Source organism: Tamandua tetradactyla, chromosome 19 (genome assembly GCF_023851605.1).
Source record: "Tamandua tetradactyla isolate mTamTet1 chromosome 19, mTamTet1.pri, whole genome shotgun sequence".
Lineage (NCBI taxonomy): Eukaryota > Metazoa > Chordata > Mammalia > Pilosa > Myrmecophagidae > Tamandua > Tamandua tetradactyla.
This window is the reverse complement of record NC_135345.1, coordinates 38,775,639-38,802,836: the sequence shown is the minus strand read 5'-3', so window position 1 is coordinate 38,802,836 and position 27,198 is coordinate 38,775,639. Positions and strand designations below refer to the sequence as shown.

Below are 27,198 nucleotides of genomic sequence, written 5' to 3'. Positions count from 1 at the left end.
TGGGAAAGTTAAACGTCAGTCTCTTGTTCACATGTCGATTAAATGGCTATGCCCAGGTTGGAATGTACGTGTAATTAAAGTGAATCCATTCCTGTGGGTGTGAAACCATCATAGGTGGGACCTTTTGATGAGGCTACACTGTTAAGGTGTGGCCCACCTCAATCAGGATGGGTCTTAATCCTAGTAATGGGGTCCTTCATAAGAGAATGAAATTCAGACAAAGTGAGAGAAAAGCTACAGAAAAGAAGCCAGAAGCTGAATGTCAATGGCACCCAGTAGAGAAGGGAGACACCAGGAAACCCCAATATGTGCCTTGCCATGTGACAAATTAAAGGTTTAGATTGCTGGAAGCCACCCCAAGATGGCCACATCTTTGAAGAGAAAGCATTGCTGTGATGCTGCCTTGATTTATGACATTGTATCATTCTCAAAATAATACATGAATAAATATCCATTGTTTAACCCAACTCATTTCATGGTTTTTACTTAAACACCCTAGGAAATTACCAAAAGATTTTGGTACCAGGAGAGTAGGGGCATTGCTATTGTAAATATAAAAAATGGGGAAATGGCTTTGGAACTGGGTAATGGGTAGAGGCTGGAAGAATTGTGAGGCAATTGATAGAAAAGATCTAGATTGCTATGAAGAGACTGTTGGTAGAAATATGGATGCTAAAGGTATTTCAGAGGAGGCTTTAGAAGGAAATGATGAATGCAATATTGGAAACTGGAGGAATAGCCATCCTTGTTTTAAAGCGGCAGAGAACTTTCTGATTTCAGATAGAAGGCAGAACTTGAGAGTGATGAATCTGGATATTTAGCTGAGGAGAGTTCTGAGCTACATATGGTAAGTGCAATCTCATTTCACTTTGCAACTTATAGTAAAATGCAAGAGAAAAGGGATAAGCTGAGAACTGAACAAAAGAATCAGAAATTGATGGTTTGGAAAGCTGAGTTTCTGGAAAGTGAGTCCACAGAGGGTAGTGTTCCATGTGGGGGTTTAAGTGAATAGGGATTATAAAAAGCCATTTCAGTGAAAGTCAGGATTGGAGGTGCAGTCTGTTATGAATAGAACCACTGCTAGAATGGACTAAAAGGGACAGAGAAGGGACAGGTTGAAGGAAAAATCACTTCAAAGACAGAAGCTTGGAAGCTGAGGTCTGAACTAAAGACATCTCCTCAGGCCAAGAAAGTGGGCCTTCCTATGCATGTGGAAAGGATGAGTATGTTCTGGCACTTGGAGAGGATAGACTTTCCATCCCATTGTTCAGGAAGAGTGCTGCCACCCCAGTGCTCAGAAAGGGTGAAGCCTCTGTCCTGGGCTAGTGCAAAGTCTGGCCCCTGCAAGTACTGTGAAAGGGTGTAGGAACCCGGGCCATGAGGATTGCAGTTTGAGTCTGGAAGCTACCCTGATGCTCTGAGAAGCTGGAACCTTCATGCCAGTGTTCAGGGAGAGCCTGGTTGTGGGCAAGCACCTACAAGGGCTGGGGCTGCTGCTTCATTAAGCTGGGAATTCAAAACATTGTTTCCATAGATGACTCTCAGATCTTAAAATCTAAGAGTGGTCCTGTGTTTAATATATGGCTGCAGGGTACATGTGAGTACCAGTTTCCTTGATGAACCAAAGTCTGATTTCTTTCACTTTCTGGTTTCCTCAAAATACTTCAGGGATGTTTTTAAACTTAAAAGACATGAGTTACATATATATAAAATTTTGCTTTTCCTATCCATTTCACCAAAAATAAATACGGAATACCAAAATGCCATTGTTTAGAAACTAGGGGTAGGCAGAGCAAGATGGCAGCATAGAGAGGGGTAGAATTTAGTTTGTCCTCCAGAACAGCTAGTAAATAGCCAGGAACTATAAGGAACAACTGCTGGGGGGACATCAGTGACCACACAGCATACACCACTCTGGAATGGATGGAACAGCTGAGATTCCACACAGAACTGTAAGTTTCCCAAGCCTAGGAGGTTAGTGCCCCTACCTCATAGGTGTGGCAGGCTGGTTCCCTGAAGGGGAAGGAAACAGATTTACTAGTAGCAAGGGCTTAGCCCAAACAACCTACAGTTGCAGAATTAATTAACAAATTCTTACTGCTGAAAACAGGCCCTGAGGATAGATAAACTCGGAAAAAGCACTAAAGGAATCAGGAGATTTTGCTCTGGCAGAGAGGGGTTGGGGCTGATGGGATGGCACTAAATATTGGAAAAGGGTTGCAAACCAAGAACAGGCAGCATACAGAGCCTGAGGATAGACAGGGCCACCAACTCACAGAGTATCAAGTCAAGTTCTTGATTGGTAAACCTGTACGGGGGCAAGGGTCTGGCTCCGAAAAGATTTTATGCTTTTTTTTTTTTTTTAACCTCTTAATAGCTTATTCAATAAAATGAAAGCACTGTCAGGCTCCAGCACTGTCCCAAGCAAGAGCAGAACTAAGGCACATCTGAAAGACAAAATAACTAGTCTGGTGAAAAATGTTAATTCCATAAAGGGCCTATCTTCTCCATGAAAAGGGGGCACAGCCCAGCTCAAATGGAGGTTCTCCTTCACAGAACTCAGGCCCCAGGGGCTGGAAAACAGAAGCAATCAAAGCCTGCCTACTATTGCAGCCTCTATTTCAACCACACAGCTAGCATGGAGAGTGATGAAATTAAAGACATTATATCACTTTATGCTGGTGGGAAGCCACAGGCAAACAAGCAACATATGCTTGGCAGAATAGGAAAAGCACAGAGTTTAGAGGCTTCATAGGAAGGTCTGACAACCTGCTGGGTCTCACCCTCAGGGAAAACTAATGCTGGCTCTTCTTTCCTTCTGAGACATGGCCCTTTATGGCTGGGAAAATCTGATTGAGGTCAATGATATCTGTCTCACTATATAGGATCTATATAGGCAGGGCAAGAAACAGAAAAGCAAGAAATGAAAAACTGATCAGTTAAAAAGAACCTATGTTAGAGGTCTTGAATAAGTTGAACTGAATGTCAAAGAACAGTTAGGGAACAAAGCCATCCAGCAAGAAAACCCTAGGTTTCTGGGTATAACAGTGAAAACAACCTCCAGAATAAACTAATTAAGGAAACCAAATGCCTTGACACCATCAGAAAATAATGAGGCATACTAGGAAAACTGAAGACATGGCCCAGTCAAAGGAACAAATCGACACTTCAAAAGAGATATAGGAGTTGAAGCAATTAATTCAGGATGTTCAAACAGATGTGCAAAATCTCATTAAAATCAAATCAGTGAGTTGAGGGAGGATATAAAAAACTCAAAAATTTGAAAAAAAATCATAGAACTTATGGGAATGAAAGGCACAACAGAACAGATGAAAAAAGAAACACAATGGAAACCTACTACAATAGATTTGAAGAGGTAAAAGAAAGGGTTAGTGAACTAGAGGACTGGCCATCTGAAATCTGACACTCAAAAGAAAATATAGGATGGGCCACAGTGGCTCAGCAAGCAGAGTTCTCGCCTGCCATGCCAGAGACCTGGATTTGATTCCCGTTGTCTGCCCATGCAAAAACAAACAAACAAACAAACAAACAAAAACAGGGAAAGGAATGGAAAAATATGTGCAGGGTCTCAGGAAATTGAATGGTAACCTGAAGCCATTCTGTGAGTGTCCCAGAAGGAGAAGAGAAAGAAAAAGGAGCAGAAAGACTGATGGAGGAAATAATCACTGAAAAATTTTCATCTCTTATGAAAGACATAAAATTACAGATCCAAGAAGTGCAGCGTACCCCAAACAGAATAGACCCAAATAGATCTCCTCCAAGAAACTTACTAATCAGATTGTCAAATGTCAAAACAAAGAGAGAATTTTGAAAGCAGTAAAAGAAAAGCAGTCCACCACATATAAGGGATACTTGATAAGACTATGTGTGGATTTCTCAGCAGAAATCATGGAGGGGAGAAGGCAGTGGTATGACATATTTAAGATTCTGAAAGAGAAAAACCGTCAACCAATAATTCTAAAACAGAAAAACTGTCCTTCAAAATCAGAGGGGAGATTAAAATATTTTCAGATAAGCAGTCACTGAGAGATTTTGTGACTAGGAGACTCTACAAGAAATACTAAGGGAACACTACAGGCAGATAGGAAAACCAGAAGAGAGAGGTCTTGGGAAGAGTGTAGAAATGAAGATTATCAGCAAAGGTAAAAAGAGAAAGAAAATTAGATATGATATATAAAATCCAAAAGAAAAAATGGTAGAAAAAGTACTGCCTTTACAGTAATAAAACTAAATGTTAATGGGTTAGACACCCTAGTCAAAAGACACAGACTGGCAGAATGGACAGTCTATACGCTGTCTACAGAAGACTCATTTAGACTCAAGGGCAAAAACAGGTTGAAGATGAAAGGTTTGAAAAAGATATTTCATGCAAATAACAACAGGAAAAGAGCAGGGGTAGCTATACGAATATCTGACAAATTAGACTTCAAATGTAAAACAATTAAAAGAGACAAAGAATGACAGTTTATTAATAAAAGGAAAAATTCAATGAGAAGACATAAAAATCATAAATATTTATATACTGAGCCAGAGTGCTCCTGTGTATAAATTTGGAGTGCTCCAAAATACATGAGGCAAACACTGACAGCACTGAAGGGAGAAGTAAACACCTTTACCATGATAGTTGGAGATATCAATTCTCCGCTCTCATCAATGCATAGAACATCTAGGCAGAGGATTGATAAGGAAACAGAGTTTGAATAATATGATAAATTAATTAGACATAAAAGACATTTACAGAACATTATACCCCATGCATTTTTCTCAAGTGCTCATGGGTCATTATCAAGGATAAACCATATGCTGGTCACAAAGCAATTCTCAATGAATTTAAAATGATTGAAATCATATAAAACACTTTCTCAGATCATAATGGAATGAATTTGGAAATCAATAAGAGGCAGAGTGCCAGAGAACTGACAAATTCAAGAAGGCTTAACCACAAGCTCTTAAACAACCAGTGGGTCAAAGAAGAAATTACAAGAAAAATCAATAAATATCTCAAGGCAAAGGAAAATGGTAAAACAACATATCAAAGTTTATGGGATGAAACAAAAGCAGTGCTGAGAGGGAAATTTGTTGCCTTCAATGCCTATATTAAAAAAAAAGAAAGAGCAAAAATTAAGGAGTTAACTGTTCACTTGGAAGAACTAGAGAAAGAATAGCAAACTAACCACAAAGTAAACAAAAGGAAAGAAATAACAAAGATCAGAGCAGAAATAAATGAAATTGAGAAATGAAACAATAGAGAAAATCATAAGTTGGTTCTTTGAGAAAATCAATAAAATTGATAGACTCTTAGCTAGGTTGACAAAACAAACAAACAAACGAACAAAAACCCCAAAAAACCAAAACCAACCAATCAAAAAAAAAAAAAAAAAACCAATAAGCGAAAGGATATAAATACATAAAATCAGAAATGAAAGAGGGGACATAAAAACTGAACCCACAGAAATAAAGGAGGCAATTAGAGGATACTATGAGCAACTATAGCCTAATTAAAAAAAAAAAGGTAAATGAAATGGACAACTTCCTAGAAAGACATGAACAACTAACACTGAGTCGAGAAGAAATAGACAACCTCAACAAACCAACCACAAGTAAAGAGATTGAATCAGTCACTAAGAAGCTCCCAAAAAGAAAAGTTCAGGACCAGATGGCTTCACATGTGAATTCAACTAAGTATTCAACAAAGAATTACTACCAATCATGCCGAAACTCTTCAAAAAAATTGAAGAGGAGGGAAAGTTACCTGCCTAACTTGTTCTATGAAGCCAAAATCATCCTAATACCAAAGCCAGATAAAGACACTACAAGAAAAGAAAATTACAGACCAATCTCTCTAATGAATATAGATGAAGAAATCTTCAAGAAAACATGTGCAAATCGAATCCAACAGTGCATTAAAAGAATTAAACACCATGACCAAGGGGGATTTATTCCAGGTATGCAAGGCTGGTGCAACACAAGAAAATCAGTTAATGTAATACCTTATATTAATAAGTCAAAGCAGATAAACCACATGATCACTTCAACTGACACAGAAATGGCATTTGACAAAATTCAACATCCTTTCTTAATAAAAACACTTCAAAGGACAGGAATGGAAGGGAACTTTCTCAACATGATAAAGGGAATATATGAAAAATCCACAGCTAATATCATCCTCAATGGGGAAAAATGGAAAGCTTTCCCTCTATGTTCAGGAACAAGACAAGGATGCCCATGGTCACCATTGTTATTCGACATTGTGTTGGAAGTTCTAGCCAAAACAATTAGACAAGAAAAAGAAAGAAAAGGTATCCAAATTGGAAATGAAGAAGGAGAGCTCGCACTGTTTGCAGATGATATGATACTATATGTGGAAAACCCTGAAAAATCTACAGCAAAGCTACTAGAGCTAACAAGTGAATGCAGCAAAGGGGCAGGGTACAAGATCAACACCTAAAAACCAGTAGTGACTCTATACACTAGTGATGAGCACTCTGAGGAGAAAATAAAGAAAAAATTCCATTTACAATAGCAACCAAAAGAATAAAATATTTAGGAATAAATTTAACTAAGGATACAAAAGACTTATACACAGAACACTACAAGAAATTGCTAAAAGAAATCATGGAAGACCTAAATAAATGTAAGGGCATACTGTGTTCATGGACTAGAAGACTAAGTATAGTTAAGATATCAATTCTACCCAAATTGATTTATAGATTCAATGCAGTATCAATTGAAATTTCAACAATTTATTTTGCAGAAATAGAGAAACCAATAATCTAATTTACTTGGAAGGGCAGGGTGCCCCAAATAGCTAAAAATATCCTGAGAAAGAAAAATGAAGTGGGAGGTCTCACATTACCTGACTTTAAAGCATATTATAAAGCTACAGTGGTCAAAACAGCATGGTATTGGCATAATGATAGACATATCAACCAACGGAATCAAACTGAGTGTTCAGAAACAGATATTCTTACCCATGGGCAACTGATCTTTGATAAGGCAGTCAAGCCAACCCACCTAGGACAGAACAGCCTCTTCAATAAATAGTATTTAGAGAACTGGATATCCACATGCAAAAGAATGAAAGAGGATCCACATCTCACACATTATACAAAAATTAACTCAAAATCGATCAAAGACCTAAACATTAGAGTTAAGACAATAAAACTTTTAGAAGAAAATATCCTAGAAGGCTAAAACTAGAAGGAAATATTCTATAAATCTTGTAATAGGAGGGAGATTCCTAGACTTTACACCCAAAGCACAAGCATTGAAAAAAGAAATAGACAAAGGTGATCCCCTCAAAATTAAACATGTTTGTGCATCAACTAACCTTGTTAGGAAAGTAAAAAAAAGTCAGCCTATGCAATGGGAGAGAATATTTGGAAATGACGTATCAGATAAGGGTTTAGTATCAAGAATATATAAAGAGAGTCTTCAACTCAACCACAAAAAAAGATGAACAACTCAATTAAAAAATGGGCAAAAGACATGAACAGACACTTTTCAGAAGAGGAAATACAAATGGCTAAAAGGCACATGAAAAGATGTTCAAATTCACTGGCTATTAGGGAAATGCAAATCAAAACCATAATGAGATATCATCTAACACCATTAGAATGTCCATTATATAAAAACAAACTAAACAGAAAATGACAAGTGCTGGAGAGGATGTGGAGAAAGAGGCATACTTATCCACTGTTGGTGGGAATGTAAAATATAAAATGGTAGAACCGCTGTGTAAGGCAGTTTGGCAGTTCCTCAGGAAGTTAAGGATAGAATTGTCATATGATCCAGCAATCCCATTACTAGGTATATATTCAGAGAAACTGAAGGCAAGAACACAAATGGACATATGCACATCAATGTTTATAGCAGCATTATTTATGATTGCCAAGAGATGGAAACAGCCCAAATGTCCCTCAATCTATACATATGATGGAATACTACCCAGCTGTAAGGCAGAATAAAGTCATGAAGCATGTAACAACATGGATGAAACTTGAGGACACGATGCTAAGGGAAATTAGCCAGAAACAAAAGGAAAGGACAAATACTGTATGGTCTCACTACATGGATGAGTGAACTTTGAGAGTTAAACTTAAGAACATAAGCTGTCAGGATATAGAAATAGGGTAGAAATTGGGCATTTGGTGCTGAAGGAATACCGATGGTGCAACAAGATTGATTGTAAAGATTTAGAAATGGATAGCACAATACTACCTGATTGTATTACAATAATATAAATATGCTGAATGAAGTGGAATGTGAATATGGTTGAGGGGGAAGGTCTGGGGGCATGTTTGAAACTAGAAGGAAAGATAGTAGATAAAGACTGAGATGGTATAACTTAGGAATGCCTAGAATGGACAATGATCATGACAAAATGTACAAATATAAAAACATTTTTGCACGAGGGAGAACAACTGAATGTCACCATTACAAGGTGTTGAAAATGGATGGTATACAGGAAAAAGTACAATCAATTCAAGATAAGGTCTATAGTCAACAGTAACTTTGCAATACACTTCTACTGAACGTAACAAAGCATTATGCCAAAACCAAATGTCAACAAGTGGAGGTTAGGAGGAGGGGTAAGGATTCTTTGTGGAAGAAAAGGAAATGTGTTCATATAGATTATGGTGATGAAGACATGTTTATTTACTTCATTTGGATTGCATGATGTGCAAATAAAACTCTTTAAAAATGAACAGAGAGAAACAATTGCTAGAGAAAATATGGAGAAAGAGATGTACCTGTTCGCTGTTTTTAGAGAAGCTGAGAGGCATAGCCCCTTGTTGGGCAATGTGGTGGTTCCACAGGAGGCTAGGGGTGGGGTTGCCATATGATCCTGCAACCCTGTTACTAGCTACATACCTGGGGAAACTTAGAGTGGGGACATTAGTTGGCATTTGCACACTGGTGTTTATGGTGACAGTGTTTGTGATTTGTAATGAATGGAGGTGGCCTAAGGGTACAATGACTAAGGGAAGAAGGGGGGAACAGTGGTGCATAAATACAATGGACTACTGAGGGGCTGCCAGAAGTATTGAAGTTGTGAGGCATGAAACTAGGTGAATGAACCTTAAGGACAGTATACTGAAAGACATGTCAGAAACAAAAAGAGATATTTTCATGCCTCACTCAAATGGACTAACTATAATATATAAACTTGGAATATTGAAATCAAGAGCATAGCTTATCAGATCGGAGCCTATTGTAAAGGGTCCTAAAGCTCTTACAGTAGTCACTTATATTCAAGAGATGTAACTATTATTTCTAAATTCTGAGATACTAGGCTGTTTGTATATAACCTGGTCTTTCAGGTATTTATGTAATACCTGAGACTCAGGGTTAGAGGTCTGAAGAAGTGAAAGTCAGCATTACTCCATACAGTAATTGTTAAAAAAGTTGAAAAAGTGATCAGACTTTGACTAGAGATATGAATGAAGCTGATCTGGATAGGACAAAGGTAAATCAGAATACAGGGTAAAGGATGATATGGTCCATATTTTAAAACTTCAACTTCTGTCTGAGACCAAAGGGAGAGTTGTTCATGTGGTGCGAACTTTAAATTTCAGGTGGCACATTACTTAATTTAACTTGTATGATCAGTTTAGTTGAACACCATAAATACATGGAATCTTGAATAGGGCATGAGATTTTGTTGGTTTGTACAGGTTAGTATGCTGCCCTGATATATCCCACAGTAATTTGAGCAGAGAATAAAAAAGTATATGCAAAGTACTCTTGGGGAACTGGGAAGAAAGGAGGAAATATTCAACTTCCTCATTTGGGGAATTTTTAATATTATCACAAGCAGTGGGAACAGTCAACTTAATAAGTTGAGTCCTCAATCTTGGTGTTCACCCCTGTGAAACTTATTTCTGCAAAAGGAGAAGCTAAGCCTACTTTGCATCACCTCCAGAGAACCTCTTTTGTTGCTCAGATGTGGTTTCTCTCTTTAAGCCAACTTGGAAGGTGAACTCACTGTACTCCCCCTTACATGGAATATGATTCCCAGGGGTATAAATCTCCCTAGCAATATGGAACAGGACTCCCAGGATGAGCTGGGACCTGGCATCATAGGATTGAGAAAGCCTACTTGACCGAAAGGGGGAAGAGAGAAGTAAGATAAAGTTTCAGTGGTTGAGCAATTTTAAACAAAATGAGGAGGTTATCCTGGAGGTTATTCTTATGCATTGTATAGATATTCCTTTTTAGTTTATGGTGTATTGCAGTGGCTGGAAGGAAGTACCTGAAATGTTGACTTGTGTTCCAGCAGCCTTGATTCTTGAAGGCAATTGCATAATGATATGGCTTTTACAATATGGCTGTGTGATTCTGAAAACCTTGTGTCTCATGCTCCTTTTATCCAGGGTATGTACAAATGAATAAAAAATAAGGATAAAAATTAAGTAAATAATAGGGAGGGTAAAGGGTAAAAATGGATAGATTGAAATACTAGTGGTCAATGAGAGGGAAGGGTAAGAGGTATGGGTTATATGAGGTTTTTCTTTTTATTTCTTTTCCTGGAATGTTACAAATGTTCTAAAAATACTCATAATGATGAATACACAACTATGTGATGATTTCAGGAGACATTGATTGTATACCATGTATGGACTGTATGTGTGTGAAGATTTCCCAATAAAAATATATATAAAACAACAAAACCAAAAAGCCTAATGGTACATAATCTGCTGGTTTTCAGGATTGTTTGAGACCTGTAATCCCTGTTTTCTTTCCAATTTTCTTCCTATGCGAATAGAAATGTTTATGCTATACTAGTCCATCCATTGTATATCAAAAGCAAATAACTTGTCTACTTCACACTTTCACAATTGTGCCCAAGGACAGATCACACCCACAACAAATTTTGCTAAGATTTTGTATTTAGCATTGTTTCTGAAATGACTGAAGGTTTTGTGATGTTGTGAAGGAATGAGCATATTTTGCACATACAAATAGCATGTCTTTTTGGGATCCAGAGGGTGGAATTTGATGGTTTGGAATTATATCAGAGAAAAACATGTCCTTAAAGTTTATTCATTCCTGTGGGTATGAATTCATCATCTATAGGACTTTTTGATGAAGCTGCTTCAGTTAAGGTGTGACCCATATCAGTCAGCTGGATATTTATCCTATTACAGAAGTCCTTGATAAGGTAATTTAGATAAAGAGAGAGAAACTAGCAATGCAATTTAGATAGAGAGAGAAAGCTACAGATAGAGTAGTTGTAAGCTAAACATCAGGGAACCCAGAATAGAAGGAAGACACCAGAAGACCCCACAATATGCTTTGCCATGTGACAAACTAAGTACCAGGATCCCCAGTAGCCAGCCCCAGGATGCCAGTCTTCAGGGGAAAGCATTGACTTGACTATACCTTGATTTGGACATTTTCCAGGCCTCAAACGCGTGAGTGAATAAATTCCCATTGTTTGACTGGACCCATTTCATGTTGTTTGAGCAGTTTAGGAAAATGAAATAGGATCTTTTCCCACTTTATACAGTCCTAAAAAGAGAGGACAGGCAAAAGCTCTCAATGTTACTTTCACTTATCTAACCCACTTCCCCCTTCTGAAGCAAAATCAAGAGAAAGGAAATGGGCAAGGAAGTTTACTGAACTCTACCAAATTCTCCCTTCTGCCTCCCTGTTTCTGTCTTCTTCCACCATTCTCTTAGGCTTTTGTCTTGCTGCATAATCCTATTTTGTATGTGAGACAATGAGTATTTCATGAATATTCCTCCATTCACACCCCTTCTGTAACAGATCCTAAGCTACCCTTCAAATGGACAAATGCCTTGGGATGACCAGGACGAAGGTCCTTTACTGCACTCAGAAAGGCAAAAGAAACATGCACAAGAATAATTCTATTACACTAAGCTCTCTTTTTACTTTTCCCACTTGTTTTTTTTTTTAATTAGAAAGATTGTGGGTTAACAGAGCTATCACGTCACACTATATTCTGGACCAGAAGAAAGAAGAAAGAATTACAAGAGACAGGAAGAAATTAACATTGGTTGAATGTCTACCATGCCAGCCCCTTTGTACTATCACATTTATTTCTCACAGTAATCCCGAGAGATAAATAATATTACATTCACTTTACAGAGGAGTCAATTAGGTGTTAAAGAGGACAATTTGCCTGGGATTATAGGACTAGTAATTAGAGGACCTTAGATTTGAACCCTAATATTTCTGAGGGAAAAGTTCATGCTGTTCCCACTACACCATGTAAATGACATAATATGTCATATTGTATTGAATCTAAAATGTTTTATGCTAGTCCAGTATTTTATGTACCACTAAAAATGAAATGCACTACAATTACATGATGACACACCATATATTTGGAAGATGAATCCTGATTTCAGAGATGTAAAGATGTGAAAAAATGTACAGCTTAGAATCAATGAGATACAGTAAGTGCTGGTCAAGGAAGATTGCTTGGGCAGCTGTGTACAGTTCGGGCAGAACACAAAAATATCAATAGTAGGGAACTATCAGGAAAAGGTTGCTACAGTGATTCAACTATTAATAAATGGAAGCCTGAACAAATACAGAGCCTTGAGAACTGGAAAGAGAAGATGAGCTTTTAAGAAACACTGGCAAATGAATTAATGGGAATAGCAACAGTTTATATTAGGTTGAAAAGGGTGAAGAATGGACTATATGCCAAGATACTGAAGTTGGAGTACCCAGAAACGTAGAGACTGAGAACTGTGAGAGGTGAAAAGGTATATCAAAATTCAAAAAGCAGAGAATTATCCCCAGGGAAGTACTGGAGGGGAGAGAACTGGTATGATAGACTTTTAGGTAACTAGAAAAATATGTCCTTAAATTTAATCCAGTCCTGTAGGTGCGGACCTACTGTAAATCAGATCTTTCAATGGGCGGGTTCTTTTTTTTAAATTTATTTTTATTATCAAACTGAAACAACATACAAACATGAAAATTCTTAACAGACAAACTTTCCATGCATGGTGTACAATCAATGGCTTACAATATCATCACATAGTAGCATATTCATCACCATGATCATTTTTTAGAACGTTTGCATCAATCCAGAAAAAGAGATAAAAAGAAAAAAGAAAAAACTCATACATACCATACCCCTTACCCTTCCCTCTCATTGACCACTAATATTTCCATCTGCTCAATATATTTTAACCTTTGTCCCCCTTATTTTTTTTTTTTCTATACCCTTTACCACTCCTGCCATGGTCAGGTTCATGTGTCAACTTGGCCAAGTGGTGGTACCTGTCTGTCTGGTTGGGCAAGTGTTGGCCTGTCTGTTGCCATGAGGACATTTAACAGAATTAAATCATGATCACATCAGCTGCATTCACAGCTGATTCCATTTGTAATCAGCCAAGGGGAGTGTCTTCTGCAATGAGTGATGCTCAATCTAATCATTGGAAGCCTTTTAAGGAGGATTCAGAAGAGACAGGCTGTCTTCCTGCTTCGGCTGGTGAGACTCTCCTGTGGAGTTCATTCAGACCCTCCATTGGAATCATTGGCTTCACAGCCTGCCTTGTGGATTTTGGACTCTGTGTTTTCACAGTCATGTGAGAAACTTTTACAAATTTTATATTTTTGAGTGTTCCCTGTTGAGTCTGTTTCTCTAGAGAACCCTAACTAATACAACTTGGTACCAGGAGTGGGGTGCTACTGCTGTATTCTGCAAATACCAAACATGTTGGAATGGCTTTTTAAATGGATAAGGAAAAGATTTTGGAGGAGTTGTGAGAAGTTTGATAGAGAATGCCTAGAATGCTTTGACAAGACTGTTGGTAGAAATGTGGACTCTAAAGATACCTCTGACCAGGCTCTACAAAGAAATGAGGCGTGTGTTATTGGAAACTGGAAGGAAGGTGATCCTTGTTTTAAAATAGCAGAGAATCTGGCAAAAATTGACCAGTGGCTTTGGCTGGAAGGGAGAGTTTAGAAGCCATGAACTTGGACATTTAGTAGAAGAGATCTTCAAATTAAATGTGGAAAGTGCAGCCTAGTTTCTCCTCACAGATTATAGTGAAATGTGACAGGAAAGAGATAAGCTGAAAACTGGACTCTTGGGGATAAAGAAACCAGAAATTGATGTATGTTCTGGAAAATTCTGGGCTTCCAGGAAGGGAGACCCCAGAGAAAAGTGCTTTATGTGAGGATTTGGCCAAATGTGAAACCAGTCAGCCATTTCAGAGAAAGCCAGGATTGGACATGGAGTTATCCAGAAAGGATTTATGGAAACTCCTTATGTCTGATGGGCATGATACAAGGTTACTGCATAGAAAGCCAATGAGAGTGCTGTGGGACCTGTACAAACAGACCCACTGCAAGTCTGGACTGGGGGGTTCAGAGAAGGGACACATTGGAGGAAAAATAACTTCAGAGGCAAAACCATGGAGGCCAGGGTCTGAAGTCAAGAAGCCTCGGGTCAGGAGAGAGGACCCACCCAACCTCATGGAGAGGGTGAGTTTGCCCCAAAGGCAGAGGATGGGCCTTCCACCTCCTTGTAGTGGAAGAGTCATGCTGCTTCAGGCCTTAGAGAGGGTGGAGCACATTCCTTGGAGTTTGGGGAGAGTCTGGCTGCCACCATGTGGAGGGGTTGAGCATGTGTCCTGGAGATTGCACAGAGCCTGGGTGCAGCCCCATTGATTGGAGAGAGTGGAGCCGAGAAAAAGGTGGTCTCCCCAGTGTCCCCCAAGATTGCATTCAGAGAGAGGCAAGCCACTGTGTAGGCCCTTGGAAAGGGTGGGACTGCCGCTTCCTAAAGCCCTGAGGATAAATGACTCTCAGATCTTGAAATCTAATGGACTTTGCCCTGTGGGTTTTTGAAACTATATGGGTTTGGTGACCCCTGTGTTCCTTTTTCCCCATGGAAATGGGTATGAATGTTCCTCCTTTGTATGCTGGCGGCAGATAACTTGTTCTGAGTTTTACAGGTCCAGAGCAAATGGAGAAAATTTTGCCTTAGGACTGCCCATGCCTTTAATTAACTTTGATGAGACTCTGTACTGATTTCAATCTTGAATTAATCTTGTATTTGAATTGTTACTGGAATGGTTTAAGGTTCTCTGATATTGTTATGGAATGAATGTGTTTTGTATATGGGGAAAACATGTCTTTTTTAGGGTCCAGAGGGTGGCATATGCTGGTTTGAAAGGATGTATGGACCCTAGAAAAGCCATGCCTTAATCAAAATCCTATTTCGTAAAGGCAGAATAATCTCTATTCAACACTGTATGTTTGAAACTGTAATCAGACCATATCCCTGGAGATGTGATTTAATCAAGAGTGGTTGTTAAGCTGGATTAGGTGACAAAATGTCTCCACGCATTTGGGTGGGTCTTGATAAGTTTTTGGAGTCCTATAAAAGAGGAAACATTTTGGAGAATGAAAGAGATTCAGAGAGAGCAGAGCAGAATGACATAGTCATGAGAAGCAAAGTCCACCAACCAGCGATCTTTGGAGATGAAGAAGGAAAATGCCTCCCGGGGAGCTTCATGAAACAGAAAGCCAGGAGAAGAAGCTAGCAGATGATGCTGTGTTTGCCATGTGCCCTTCCAGATGAGAAAGGAACCCTGATTGTGTTCACCATGTGCCTTTCCAGATAAGAGAGAAACTCTGACTGTGTTCGCCATGTGCCCTTCCACTTGAGAAAGAAACCCTGAACTTCATCAGCTTTCTTGAACCAAGGTATCTTGCCCTGGATGCCTTAAATTGGATATTTCTATAGACTTGTTTTAATTGGGACATTTTCTTGACCTTAGAACTGTAAACCAGCAACTTATTAAAGTCCCCTTCTGAAAAGCTATTTCGTTTCTGGTATATTGGATTCTGGCAGCTAGCGAACTAGAACAGAGGGTTTCATATTAGGGAGGAAAAAGGAGAGTTGAAAGGTAAACTGAGACCAATTATGTTATCTGTTACACTAGTTAAGGTGACAATAATATAGATTTGAACAAAGGGGATGGATTAGAGAAACACTTATGGAGGTAGAACTGGCAGGGAGAGGTGAAGAAAAAGGTACTGATTAATGCACTTGGTTGACAAAGATGAAGTAAGATATGTACCAAGGGCACACTAAAGAAACTGGCTATTGGAAGACATTCTTAGGGTGCTAAGTTAAGTGGCTAGTTACAAACACAAGTTGCTTTCAAAATGGGGGTTCCAGGGGCCAAAAGAAAGCCATGGAGCTGCAGGAAAGTCAGTAAGGGCAAGTGGGCACAATTCAAGAGCAAATAGGAAAAGTTTTCAAAATGGGTAGGAGCTAGGAGATGATACAGGGAAAGAACTAGATCAAAAAGCTTCCTAGGTGGAGAAAACAGCACAAGGAAAGGTAAAGAAGAATAAGAAAATAGCACAAGGAAAGGTAAAGAAGCATAAATAGACTAGTCTGTCTGACTAGCTCTAGGAAATTCATTTTTGCTGGTTTCAGTACACAGCCTAAAGTGGAATCCAGAATATTGTATGGGTAAATTGTTTTCGTTTTTATTTTTATTTTTTATGAAGCTTTTGGAAGTAATATTTTGTTGCAGTTCAGAAAAGAGAACTATTTTGTGAGAAAACATATCCTTAGGGAGATCTATAATCAACATTAAAGACAATACTTAAAAGTATATTCTTCAAAGATTCAGATATCACGTATTTGAGCTTAGAGCTGGGAAGCAAATGCAACCTTGCATTTTTTTATTTTATTCTAACAGCAGCCTCAGCTATATAAGCTACCACCATACCCATCTCAGAGACTGAGCTGAAGGACCCAGCCAGGTTAAGTTATTCTCAGTGGAAAAGAGAGACTCGGCTCCACGCCTTCTGTGCCTACTGTCGTCTGGCATCTCACCAGCTGAGTCAGTGCTCCTGAACACCCAGGAAAACAGTCCTTGCCATCATTTATTCTATGACCAGTGTCTTCTCATTTGTTTTGTTTTGGTTGCACCTGTCATCTGCTGTGCCGACCTATAATTTAGAAAATACACATTTTCTTTTTTTCTCCCTCAGCTAATCCTAATAAATATCATGTTTCATAGAGGCTGTTTTGTAGCTCAAAGACTCCCTCTCTCTACTGACAAAATATGCACAACAAAACAAATTCAAAGATGGGATTAGTAAACTTGGTCTCATTTCTTCCCCTGTGGTAACTGAGACCCAGAGGTGTGTCGAAGTCTTTCAGAATCCTGACAGATCAGAAGTTTTGCAACAATCAAGACCCTGCTATCAGGAGCACCAGATTTCTCCGAGAAGGTAATGTCGAATTCATGGCAAGGGATGTAATTTAGGTTCACAATTTATCAAGTAAATGGTGACTTATGAGTAACATTCAATATTTGTGCTGTAGTGGCTGGCCACTAACTGACACTATACATTGAGATTGCAGCCATTTTCAGACTATTATTTTTTACATCATTTTAGAAGTCATCCTGAAGTATACATACCAAGATAAAAATATTTATCCAAGAAGAAAGAAATGAAGAGTGAAATTTTCTCCCAATAACACTTGGGCATTCTGAACATTTACACTACAAGCCTCATTGTAAATCTTTACAAACAAAGATACAAAATATACCACAAGCCTCTACTGCCTTTTTATCATTTGAAAAATGTAATATGTAGTCAAGACAGCACTGAAAAATTAAGTTTTACATTGTTAAATGAGGTTGAAAAGTTCTGACTAAATAATATTATCTGTTGCAGGAGCCACTTACTTTTCCAATTTTTATATGTCCAAAATATGCCAAATGTTTTCAAGCACATACTTTCCAATTAGGTGGTAAAGTCAATGGTGTATAAAAAATGTCCAAAGTGTTCATGAATTTCAGCGACAACATGCACATTTACCTTTTGAAAGGCTGAGGTAATTTTTTTTTAATGGTAAAGACCCAAAATGCTCAGGAATAAAGGATATTCGACAATTTGAATAAAAACCAGAAGGTAAAACAGAAGGCAAGGACTGGCCAGGCTGCTTAAAGGTAATACTTCTGGTAAAATTGATCCCAATTTTTAGATGTAAAACATTTCTACAGAAAAGATTCTAAAGCAGATACTCTGTAACCTTGACCTTTTTTGGCAATAGTAGAAATAAAGCAAATAAACAAGGCCTGAAGAAAAAGTTGGGCTAATCTAATGCAAGGACAGAAAAGCAGAGCATAAAAGGGTTAAATACAAACAATGGCTAAATATTTCATTGCCACTTTCCAATGTTTGATTTTACCTCTGCTTTCATTAAGAAACGAATTATTCAGGGTTTAAAATCTGTCTTTTATAACACTCAATTTGTGACAGGAAGCAAACACTAGTTATTTACTTGACATAATTAAAAAAGATTAGTATCCGAGTTACCTGAAATTCCAATCCATAGTTTTCTCTGCAGAATTCTCTCAGTTTAGGATATACATTCTCTCTTAGTGCTTGTCTTTCTGCCCCCGTGTCTGTGGTAGGAAAAAAAAACAAAACACAGAGAAGGTGAGCATGTCCACATGTGTGTTTCTGGGGAATATGAGTAGTATGGGGAAAAAAACCCATGAAACCTTCAACATAAATGTTAACATTAATATAATCAAGCTTGGTGATGAACTGTAGAATGGTGGGATATTAGGCTGCTGGAGAGAGCTGCTCCTAATTCCACAGGGATCCAAGAGCTCTAATGATGGAAAGGATTCTTACTGGTGAGTTCTGTGTGTTGGCAGAGCTGAGATTCACAGCTGATTCTTTATGCCCATGGAGGCCCTCGCACTGAGCTCCTGAATGGTCCTGACTACGCCATCTTTGGTAGAGGTAGAGGGAAAAACAGTAGAGCTATGTTCTAGTTTGCTGGCTGCTGGAATGCAATATACCAGAAACAGAGCGGCTTTTAAAAAGGGGAATTTAATAAGTTGCTAGTTTATAGTTCTAAGACCGAGATTAAAACAAGTCTATAGAAATGTCCAATCAAAGGCATCCAGGGAAAGATACCTTGGTTCAAGAAGGCTGATGAACTTCAAGGTTTCTCTCTCAAGTGAGAAGGCACACAGTGAAGACAGTCAGGGCTTCTCTCCTGGCTGGAAGGGCACATGGTGAACACAGCGTCATCTGCTAGCTTTCTCTCCTGGCTTCTGGTTTCATGAAGTTCCCCAGGAGACGTTTTCCTTCTTCTTCTCCAAAGGTCTCTGGCTGATGGACTCTCTGCTTCATGGTGCTGCAGCATTCTCTGCTCTCTTTGAATCTTCCATTCTCCAAAACATTTCCTCTTTTATAGGACTCCAATAAACCAATCAAGACCCACCCAAATGGGTGGAGACATGTAGTCACCCAATCCAGCTTAACAACCTCTCTTGACTAAATCACATCATCCAGGGAGATGATCTGATTACAGTTTCAAACATACAGTATTGAATAGGATTATTCTACCTTTATGAAATGGAATCTTGATTAAAACATGGCTTTTCTAGGTGGCATACATCCTTTTAAACCAGTACAAGCTATCAGATGTGTTCACCCAGTGATGTGTAAACAGTTTCAATATATACACATGAATATAATATATTCACTGATTAATTTAGTTACTGCCTTCCATAAAATAACCATAGACTATATTGTTATTTCCTATAATATTTAGAAATAATGTGACTTCAAAAAAATTTGGCAAAGCATGCATGCAAATGGTGCAATAATTAGGAGAGACAAATTGCAGAAGCAAACAACTTCAACTAGCAGATTCTACACAAGGTAGATTAGATCAGTCATTGGTTTCATAGAGCAGTGTCTCCCATACAGGGTTTTTGGACTTAATGTCACATCAAGGAGGAAAATTGTTTTACATGGACCACACCATGTAAAAGTTTTGAAATAAAATATACTTTTTTATTATCCCTGCCATTAAAAATAGACAAGAAGAAATAGGGAACTGGAAGGCAGAAGAACCACAGAACATGTATATACATATTTGATGCTGACAATATTCCATAGGAAGGGATTATAAAGCCACCTGTGCTGAATGATACTCCGGTGTCATGATGACAGTATAAGGATCCGTATAGCAAAGAAAGTCTGTTCATTGCCAAACTGATTTCAGTAGGAGATGAAAAACTTAGTTTTTAAAAATTAGGTTACCATACTGTGTTATGAAAAGTACCATTTGTTAAATGTACCTCAATCTCAGTTATAACTAGAAATACCTGCATACCACGCTTATACTAAGGAATGAGTTTAAAAGAATTTCTTTATTTTTCTCTAGCACGTCTGTCCATGCAAATTTAGCCATATGCTGTGTTGACCTACTCTACTTTCCTACTGTTCTCAAGCCTATTTTGGGAAGCAAATAACCAATCTCAAGAGTTGGAAATGCAGCTGCAGCCTGGATGAGTGACAGGAACCAGTGTTTACAGAGAAACCAAAGATTCAGAGGCATACAAGTCCTTCTAGATTACTCTGTGATCCCCCAAAATAGTGTCTTTCCTAACCTAAGATCCAATATGGTCCTGAGTCAAAAGGAAAAATCAGAGGACCAAGCTGAGGGGTATATATTTAAGCAGGGTCCATGTGACTTTATAAATGCTGGCAAAGTCAGGATGTCAGTTAAGCTTTTGCATAATTTATATTATCTTGAGATCAGACAGTTATCGCTTCTTACCCCATTTTAAGGGCTGAAGGCATTAACTTCACAATAACAACAGTCAACCAATCTCTCCAAAAGGCTACTGTAGACTTTTTAAACCCATATAACAAAGAAGTCACTTCTAAAATAAACAAATACTACCAGATGTGGAATTGCGAATACCTCAAACAAGGATTATAGTTAGGAAATTCTGAAAAATAGGATCAAAATAATATATGAAAAAAATTATGAAATGATTGATATAAGGAGCAGAAACTCCTTTTTTAACAAATGCAGTTGTAAATTTTTTAAACTTTTTAAATTGTAAAATATAACATATATACAAACATAAAAACATATATAGAAAGCAAAAGAAGGAGAAAGCAATAATTTTCAAATCACACTTCAAAAGCAGTTACAGAATGGATCCCAGACTTTGACATGGGCTACCAATTCCTCCATTCAGATTCTTCCTTCTAGCTGCTCCAAAACACTGGAGGCTAGAAGGAATATTAATATAGTGATTCAGTAGCCATACTTGTTTGTTAGATCCCATTTTCTCAGTTATGCCTCCTCCTTCTCCTTTAATCCTTCTCCCAATCTATAGGGATCTTTGGGCAATGCCTGTTCTGACTTTTTCACATTGAGAAGGGGTGTCCACACTAAAGGATAGGGGGATATAATTAATTCACTCAGAGGCTGGTCCTTCTGAGTTTCAGGGTTTATCTGACCTTGGAATCCACTGGGAATTATATGTTACAGGAAGACAAACCTAGTGCATGAGACCTTTATAGAGTCACAGTTTGAGGCCTAGGTGTTCTTAAGAGTCAACAGAAATTATGTTTATTGGAGTTTAGCAAACCATGGCAATTGGCACTATCCAGCTGTAGAGCACAAAGCAGCCTCCAAAATAGCCTCTTGAGTCCATTTGATCTCTCTGGGCCACTGATGCCTTATTTTATTACACTTCTTTCCTCCCTTTTGGTCAGGAAAGCACTGTTGATCCCATGGTGTCAAGGCCAGACTCATCCCCGGAAATTATGCCCCACATCGTCAGGGAGACTTTCACCCCTGAATGGTTTGTACCATGTGGGTTTGGGGGGAGTGTAATGACTTTCCTTGCAGACTTGTGCTTAGAAACAGAGAGGCCACATCTTAGCAACAAAGAGACTACCTGGAAGCAACTCTTAGGCCTCATTATGGGTAATCATAGCTTTTCTTATGAAACAGAAATAAGCTGAGGTTACAGCGCTTGGCTACCCAGGGTTTCCTAGACATGAGAGTTCAATATATATATATATATATTTCCCTTTAAACTCTCAAGGGCTCCACTAATACTTTTTAATTATCACCCTACCATAATCTGAGATGTATCTGTATATCACTTAAAGCTATACAGAATTACAAGACCTCGTTCCCGTTTTGGACTCCAGGAGTTTCGGTTGTTTAAATGCACTACTCGAAGAGGTTGATTTAGATCATGTGTTACAGAAAATTTAGGTTCTAGACATAATAAAGTTCCTTGCCTTTGGTCTCACACAGTGGCTGAAGATCTATATAGTACATATAGTATCATCTTTTACCCTGCATTCTACTTTACCTTAGACCCAGCCAGATTGGCTGCTTTTTAAATGCTGAGGCCTGATGTCTTTTTCAGTTACTTACTTCGGAAACTGTTATTATATATAGTTATGATAACATTCAGGGCTGCAGCACTCCATTTCTGGGACAAGGTGTCACGGAGCTACTCAAAGTTCCAGGGAAATACCAGCTGATACAAATATAGCTCAGTGTCTCAGAATCCAGAAATAGATCTACAACTTCAGACCAAATGTGGTTGTTATAAGGGCCTATAAGCTAGGCTTCCATTTTCTTATAAATATTTTCTGAGAGAGAACTTAGCATATTTGTTCTTTTGTTTCTGGCTTATTTTGCATAGCATATTGTCCCCAAGGCTTAGGCAGTTTGTTGTGTGCACCTTGAAGTCCCTCCTTTTTTTAGCTGCATCATATTCCATCATATAAATATATCAGCATTTGCCATTGTACCTCTCAGTCATTGTATCCTTTGGCTCCCTCCATTTACTGGGAATCATTGATAATGTCCAAAACAAACAAACATGTCTTAAAGTATCTTCTCTTGGTTGTACAATCACCAGACAAGTTTTGCTGGTCCCTCGTGACAAGGAAACAGTAAACACGATGTCACCAACTATCAAATCAAAAGTACCCCATCACTTGGCCCTCCACCCCAGTTAATTGCTGCTGGTAGAGCTGTGATAACTGTTGATGTCTTCCTGTTAACTGTTGGTCATATCATGCATTTTTAGTTCCCCCCTCCCCATATCCCTCTTTGTCCACTCTTGAACCATTGAAATAGTTTATGCAAGAACTTATTTATAATTGTAAATGTAATCAGTGGGATACATGGCACAATACATCCCCTTTCTATCATATTCACCATCAATATGGAAATTTTATTTATAACTCCATTAATTAGTTACCATTATTTCTATCAGTTCCCTTGCATTTAGAGTCAACCTCTCTGGGTAGCCTTTCCTCCATCTCTACCTTTTGTGTACCTCTAGGTCTTCTATATTCTATAGTGTAACCTCTGAGATTAACTTTACCAGAGTCATAAAAGAGAAATCATACAATATCTGTCCTTTTGTGTCTGACTTATTTCACTCAGCATTATGTCCTCAAGATTCATCCATGTTGTCATACGTTCTGGGACATTATTTTGTCTTATTGCTGCATAATATTCCATTGTATTTTGCATATTTTGTTTATCCATTCATCTGTTGATGGGCACTTGGATTGTTTCCATCTTTTGGCAATTGTGAATAGTGTCACTATGAACATCAGTCTGCAAATGTCTGTTCGTGTCACTGCTCTTAGCTCCTCCTCTGGTTATATAAAGACTATTAGTATTGCCAGGACATAGGGCAACTCAATATTTAGTTTTCTGAGGAATCGCCAAAACGTCTTCCACAGTCACTGTACAATTACATATTCCCACTAACAGTGAATAAGTGTTCCCATTTCTTCAATCCTCTATAACATTTGTAGTTTCCTGTGTGTTTAATAGCAGCCATTCTTATAGGTATGAGGTAATATCTTATCGTTATATTAATTTGCATCTCTTTTATAGCTAATGAAAATTAACATCTCTTCATATGCTTTTTAGCCATCTATATTTGCTCTTTAGAAAACTGTCTATTCATAGCCTCTGCCCATTTTATAATTGGTTTGCTTGTTCTTTTGTTGTTACACTGTATAATTTCTTTATGTACCCAGGATATCAACCCTTTATACAATATGTAGCTTCCAAGTAATTTTTCCCATTGAGTTGCCTGCCTCTTCACCTTTTAAACAAAGTCCTTTGAGGCACAGACATTCTTGATCTTAAGGAGCTCCCATTTATCTATTTTTTCTTTTGCTGCTTGTGCTTTAGGTGTACAGTTTAAGAAGTTACCTTCTGTTACTAGATCTTGAAGATGTTTCCCTGAATTTTCTTCTAGAAGTTTTATGATACTGGCTTTACATTTAGGTCTTGAATACATTTGAATTATTTTTTTTAATAGACTGTAAGGTAGGGGTCCTCTTTCATTCTTCTGGCTATTGATATCCAATTCTCCCACACCCATTTATTGAAAAGACTATTCTGTCTCAGTTCAGTGGATTTGGGGACCGTATCAAAGATCAATTGTCCACAGATCTGGTGATCTATCTCCATACTCTCACACTATTCCATTGGTTGATGCTTCTATCTTTGTACCAGTATGAGGCTTTTTTGACCACTTGGCCATATAGTAAATTTTAAAGTCAGGAAGTGATAATCCTCCCACTTTGCTCTTCTTTTTAAGGATATGTTTAGCTATCTGGAGTCTCTTTCCCTTCCAAATAAATTTGATAACCAGCTTTTCCAATTCTTCAAAGCAGATTGATGAAATTTTGGGTGCTATTGCATTGACACTGTATATCAGTTTGGGTAGAGTTGATACCTTAAGGACATTTAACCTTCCTATCCATGAGCATGGGATAATTTTTTTTTACAATTTTATAATTTTCTGTGTACAAGTACTTAACATCCCTGGTCAGGCTTATTTCTGGATACCTGGTTCTTTTGGTCACTATTTTGAATGGAATTTTTTCCTTAATTGTCTCCTCGGATAGGTCATTGCTTGTGTATAGAAACACTACTGATTTTTGTTCATTAATCTTACATCCTGCCACTTTGCTGAATTTGTTTATCAGCTCAGGTGGCTTTGTCATAGATCTCAGGGTTTTCTAAATATAGGATCATGTCACCTGAAAATAGTGAAAGCTTTACTTCTTCCTTTTCTATTGGATGCCTATTATTTCTTTTGTCTAATCACTTCAGCTAGGATTTTTGTACATTGTTGAATAATAATGTGGAAATGGACATTATCTGTCTCATTCCCATTCTTTATGAGGAATGCTTTCAGTCTCTCACCATTAAATATGATACTGGCTATGGGCTTTTCATATATGCCTTTTTATGATTATGAGAAGGTTTCCTTCAATTCCTACCTTTTGAAAGGTTTTTATCAGGAAAGGATGCTGGATTTTGTTAAATGCTTTTTCAGCATCAATCAATATGATCATGTGATTTTTCCCTTTTGATTTGTTAATGTGACTGATTTTCTTGTGTTGAACCACCCTTGCATTCCTGGTATAAACCCCACTTGGTCATGATGCATAATTCTTCTAATGTGAAAATAAAATGGATTTGATTTGCTAATATTTTATTAAGGATTTTTGCATTTATGTTCATTAGCAACATTAGTCTGTAGTCTTTAGTTTTCCTTTCTTGTAGTGTCTTTACCTGGTTTTGGTATTAAAATGATGTTAGCTTCATAAAATGAGTTAGGTAGTGTTCTAGTTTGCCAAAGCTGCCAGAATGTAACACACCAGAGATGGACCAGCTTTTAATAAAAGGGGATTTACTTAGTTAAAAACATATAGTTCTTTAGAGGAAAGGCAGCTAACATTCATTTGAGGTTCTCTCTCATGCAGGAAGGCACACGGTGATCTCTGCTGGCCTTCTCTCCAGGCTTCTGGGCTCAACAGCTTTCCCCAGGGTGCTTCCTTTCTGCATCTCCAAAGTCATAGGCTGAGATGAGGTATGCTGAGCTGCTTGGACTGTGCTGCATTGAGCTCTCTCATTTAAGCATGCAGCCAATTAAATCAAAAGTCATTCATTGCAGCAGGCACTCCCCCATCCAACCATGGATGTAATCAGTGACAGATGAGCTTCACATGCCATTGGCTCATGTCCACAGCAACAGAACCAAGCATCTTTGCCTGACCAAGTTTACACCTGAACCTCACCACCACAGGTAGTGTTCCCTTTTCCTCAATTTTTTGGAAGAGTGTGAGTAGAACTGGTGTAAGTTCTTTTAAGAATGTATGATAAAGTTCCCTTGTGAAGCTGTCTGGTTCTGGGATTTCCTTTGTTGGAAGATTTTTGATGACTGTTTGAATCTCTTTACTTGTAACTCATTTGTTGAAATATTTTTCTTCTCAAGTCAGTATAGGTAGTTCATGTGTTTCTAGGAATTTGTTCATTTCATCTATGTTGTCTAGTTTGCTGGCATATAGTTGTTCATAATATTCAATTCACTCCACTCCATCATCTTCCTGGAAGGTCTCTCGTTTCTCAAAAAATATTATTAATACATACTGAGATTTGAATGTGCAATAGTAAGGAGGACAAAACAGAAATGTAGTATCTAATTGCTACGATTTATTGTATACTTACTATACAGTCTAGTAGTGTTCTAACACTTCTGTGTGCAATTTCTTAATCATTTCTGACAACAATCCTATACAATACGTAAAATTATTACCCCATTTTTTTAGAAGAGAATCTGATGCATTGAGGGGTTCAGAAACTTGCCTAAGGTCATATGGCCACTGGGTTTCAGACCTGGATTTGAAAGCAGCCAGCCAAATACTATAGTTGTTCTAATCATGAAAACATGGAATTGCGAACAAATTCAACCTTTAAAAATGAACAATGAAATAATTAAATGGAATGATTAAAGGATGTCAGTGTACTAAAGTTTATCACCCTCTAAAAATCTGAGTTAGACCTTAAGGAGTCTTTTCTTTCTATAACGCATTCTTCCACATCAATAAGTTCTCCCACTACCTCTAAATGGAACCTGAATTCATCAACTGCTCTCACTTCTGCTACTGGGTGCAAGCCAATTTCATCTCTCATCTGGATTCTAACTCCGTTTCCACACTTTAATCTATTCTCTACAGAACAGCCAGAATGAACTTCTCAGAATGGAAATCAGATCACAGCACTCCCTTGTTTAAAACCCTCTGATAACTTTTTCATGTAAGTTGGAATAGAGCCCACATTTCTTACTCTGAATATTTTCTCTTTCCTAAAGTTCATCTCTTACCGTTTTCCCAATTCACATCGCTCCAACATTTGTTTCTGTATTGCAAAGAGTGCACTCCCACTCATGGTACTTTGCTTTATCTGGCACTTCAGAGAAGGCTTTTTCCTGTGACCCTCTCATGGCTGGCTCTTTGTCATACAAATGTCAACTTTTAATACCA

The 27,198-nt window shown here is 38.0% G+C and overlaps 1 protein-coding gene across 1 annotated transcript in view; it reads right to left on the bottom strand.

Moving 5' to 3' along the window:
- Positions 1 to 27,198, bottom strand: part of NWD2 (NACHT and WD repeat domain containing 2) — a 195,711-nt gene that overhangs the window by 98,973 nt on the left and 69,540 nt on the right. The window contains exon 2 of the mRNA XM_077136574.1: positions 18,364 to 18,452. Coding sequence (XP_076992689.1) covers positions 18,364 to 18,452 — 89 coding nt within the window. The remainder of the gene's footprint in view (positions 1 to 18,363; positions 18,453 to 27,198) is intronic.